At 44.3% G+C, this 3,696-nt stretch overlaps 1 protein-coding gene across 1 annotated transcript; it reads right to left on the bottom strand.

Moving 5' to 3' along the window:
• Window positions 1-290: 290 nt before the first annotated feature.
• Window positions 291-3,337, bottom strand: LOC147453439 (pentatricopeptide repeat-containing protein At3g09040, mitochondrial-like). The gene has a single exon (XM_086515620.1). It carries the CDS (start codon window positions 3,035-3,037, stop codon window positions 743-745), a length of 2,295 nt encoding a protein of 764 aa, XP_086371746.1. The 5' UTR covers window positions 3,038-3,337; the 3' UTR covers window positions 291-742.
• Between the last annotated feature and the right edge of the window lie 359 nt (window positions 3,338-3,696).

Raw genomic sequence — 3,696 nt, 5'->3', positions numbered from 1 at the left:
ATGAGTCTTTTGAACTTCATTAATTGCCCTCTGATGCAATCTGATGTGGAGAGCTTGGGTGCATCATTATCATGGACTCCACAACTCTCATTGACGATATGCACAATAGTAGGTCTCCGATGTTTCGCAGAGACAGCCAGGCTATTATTCACATCTTCCAAAGACTCAATACTATTGGGATTCTTGTACATTCTTGTTCCTATAATGAAGTGACCACACTTGGAAATTTAAGGTCATCAAGGTTCAGCAAGGATGTTCCTATGTTTGAGCAAATCCTATGCACTCTTGAGAAAAACTTTGATAAGAAGCTCTTCATCAACTTTGCATTGATTTAACCAATTGTAACATAATATTGCACAGGCTATTCATATGAATATGAAGTCGTAAGAGTAAGAGTTGTACCTTTCATGACGAGGGAAAAAACTGAACCTTAACAACAATTGTATCATTCGTCATCTGGGCACCAAAATAGCTTGTCCAATTCTTGCCATGCAAGTGCAGACATGGTCAACCCCACAATATGATGGATGAATTTGTCTGAAGTGCTAGGGCAATGATAGCAATCACTTTTTATCTTGTTTAAGCCATTGCAGCTCTGTTTTACTAACACTACTCCGACCACATACTAATTATAAGATCCATGAGAAAATTATTGGAATCAAAGAAAATTATTGGAAAACTATCTTGTTTTGGTCCTAGATCAAAGAGGGAAACGACCAAAATGCCACAAACAGTGAAATCTCTAGAAATATTCGCTCAATGGTCCTGTCTTGAAGAGCCCTTGCATTTTCCTTTCTTTACTCCTTGATCTCATGAACTCGATATTTTTTGCTTCCTCCTGCATGCCAGCAGCTGTGTATATGTTGAACATACAAAGATAAAGTGCATCACTGTCATGTATTTGTATTGCTTGTTCAAAGGTCCATCTACCAACATTAACATCTCCCCATTTCCGACAAGCACCCAATAAGGCAGACCATACTGCAGGATAATCATAAGATGGCATTCTCTGAATTATTGCCATTGCTTTCTCAAAATGGCCTGCTCGCCCCAAAAGATCGACCATGCAAGTGTAGTGCTCTAAGTCTGGTATGATTCCAAAGGTGGTGCTCATACTAAGAAAATATAGGTGGCCCTCGTCTACTAGACCGGAGTGACTGCATGCATTAAGCATGGAAGAAAATGTTACTCTATTTGGAGAGAGGCCCTTGTCTTGCATACACTGAAAACATTTCAGGGCACTTTCCCAGTGCCCTTGTTGAGCAAATCCAGCAATTAGAGCAGACCACGAGACAACATTTCCAGCAGGAAGCTCCTCAAGCAAATGTTGTGCTTTAGTGAGTGCACCGCATTTGGCATACATATCCACCAAAGCAGTGCCAAGCACAACATGATTTACAGGAAGCCCATGTCGGACAATCTGATTGTGAATTTGTTCTCCCCTGACACCGTTTACTATACTGCCACTAGCTTTCAAGATAGTGGAAAAGGTTACTTCATCTGGAGTGCAGCCATGGTGCAACATCTCTTTGAAGCAGATGAGTGCCTCCTCCCCTCGACCGTGCTTGACAAAACCTGCAATCAATGTATTCCAAGAGACAACACTCAAAATCTGAAGCTCCTCATGCACTTGCCGCGCTTTTGCTAGCGCTCCACACTTGGCATAAATGTTGACCAACGCAATTCCAAGCAAGAGGTTGTTTTCTAACAAACCTTGCTTAGCAACCTCATCATGGATTTTTCTCCCCTTATCAACTCTTCCTATGCTTCCATAGGCTTTCAGGATGCTTATATAGGTGACTGCATCTGGAGGGTGACCCTCCTGCTGCAATCTCTCAAAACAGTTTAAAGCATCAGGAATCTGCTCATGCTTGACATAACCAGCTATGAGTGAGGACCAAGAAATGATATCCCGAGCAGGCAGCTCGTCGAGGACTCGTTCTGCCTTCACTAGAGCACCACATTTGGCATACATGTCCACTAAAGCGTTGCCAAGTGTGGTTCCCTCCCCCAACAGATTTCGTTTCATAATCGCATCATGAATTTGCTCTCCTTTTTCAAGTGCTCCAATGCTACTACAAGCTTTTAAAAGCGACACAAAGGTGACTGCATTAGGGGAGACCCCATCATGACGCATCTGCTCATAACAATTCAAAGCAACTTGACCCTGGCCATGCTGGGCATACCCCGCAATCAGTGCAGACCAAGAGATCACATCTCGATTGGCCAGCTCCTCGAACACTTGCTGAGCTTTTGTTAGAACACCACATCTGGCATACATATCAACCAGTATGTTGCCAAGCGCAGTATCTTTTCCCAGCAAACCCTGTCTGGAAATCTCTTCATGAACTTGTTCCCCCAAGTCAATAGCTCCTATATTACCACATGCTTTTAATAGGCTGACAAAGGTCACCGTGTTTGGGGAGAGACCCTCTCTCAGCATCCGATCCAAACACGTCAAAGCTTTGTGACCCTGGCCATGTTGGGCATATCCTGCAATTAGTGCAGACCAAGAAACAACATCCCGTGTAGGAAGCTCATTGAGCACTTTCTGTGCCTTTGTCAAGGCCCCACATTTGGTATACATTGTTACCACAGCATTACCAAGTGCAACGTCCTTTTGCAGTAACCTCCGGCTCACAATCTCTTTGTGTATTTGCTCTCCCTTCTCAATTGCTCCGATGATGCCACAAGCCTTCAGGACAGAGATGAAGGTCACTGCATCTGGAGAGAGACCTTCATCCTGCATTCGTTGGAAGAAATCCAAAGCATCTTGGCCCTTCCCCTGTTGGGCGTACCCTGCAATGAGAGCAGTCCAGGAGACGACATTTTGGATTGGGAGCTCCTCCAAGATCTGCTGTGCTTTCGCAAGGACACCACATTTTGCATACATGCTTACTAACGTGTTTGATACATACGTGTTCTTTCCAAGCAGACCATTTCGCAGCACATCAGCATGCAGTGCAATGCCTCTGTCCAAATTCTTCTGCTTGACACAAGCCTTCAGTAAGGCCACAACAGCGATTTCAGTCTCCATTGCTCTTAATCAGGGATCACCCGCTTTCTTTTCCTCCCTTTCCATCCTCCTGTTTTTGCCCGCAATCTTCTCTTTGCGGACCTACGTCGAAGTGTACAAGCCATGATCAATTCTGTGCCGCAATCAAGAGAAGTCTCTGTGTAGCATCCCCTCGCGCGCGTCCCAATTGAAAGGCGGGATGGCAGCCCACGGGATCCGAGTTTGGATTTTACAAAACTAATCTTTGCTTCCCCAAGAAAATCAGGTTTTGAACGCTCACCATCACACTCCGGAGGCCTTGACCAACATGACCGCGTGCACGTAGTTGAAATAGATGTGTTTCCACATCAGGTAACTAGTCGTGCTTGGTGGGCCTTTGCCATACATGATTTGATAGATTTTGGAGCGCAGCTAGTTACTTGGTTAGTTGGTTGCGATTGTTGTCGCCTTGGGTTTTGTTGTGGTGACACGAGAAAATGAGGAGAACCAATTGATAAGCACCAATAATAGCTCAGTTTGAGACTTGATGAGCATTGGAAAAAGGCAAGTTGTGTCCCATAGTGCTCCATATATGACAAAGGGCTTCTAAAGAGGGTAATTGAATCGAGCAAAAGGGTTGCAATTTAACCTTCTTTCGTAGTTGTTTGCAGATTGCACCATTCAACCTAGTAATATCAACC

This window comes from Adiantum capillus-veneris, chromosome 7 (assembly GCF_014529385.1).
Source record: "Adiantum capillus-veneris isolate H3 chromosome 7, ASM1452938v2, whole genome shotgun sequence".
Lineage (NCBI taxonomy): Eukaryota > Viridiplantae > Streptophyta > Polypodiopsida > Polypodiales > Pteridaceae > Adiantum > Adiantum capillus-veneris.
This window is presented reverse-complemented; position numbering and strand designations above follow the sequence as displayed.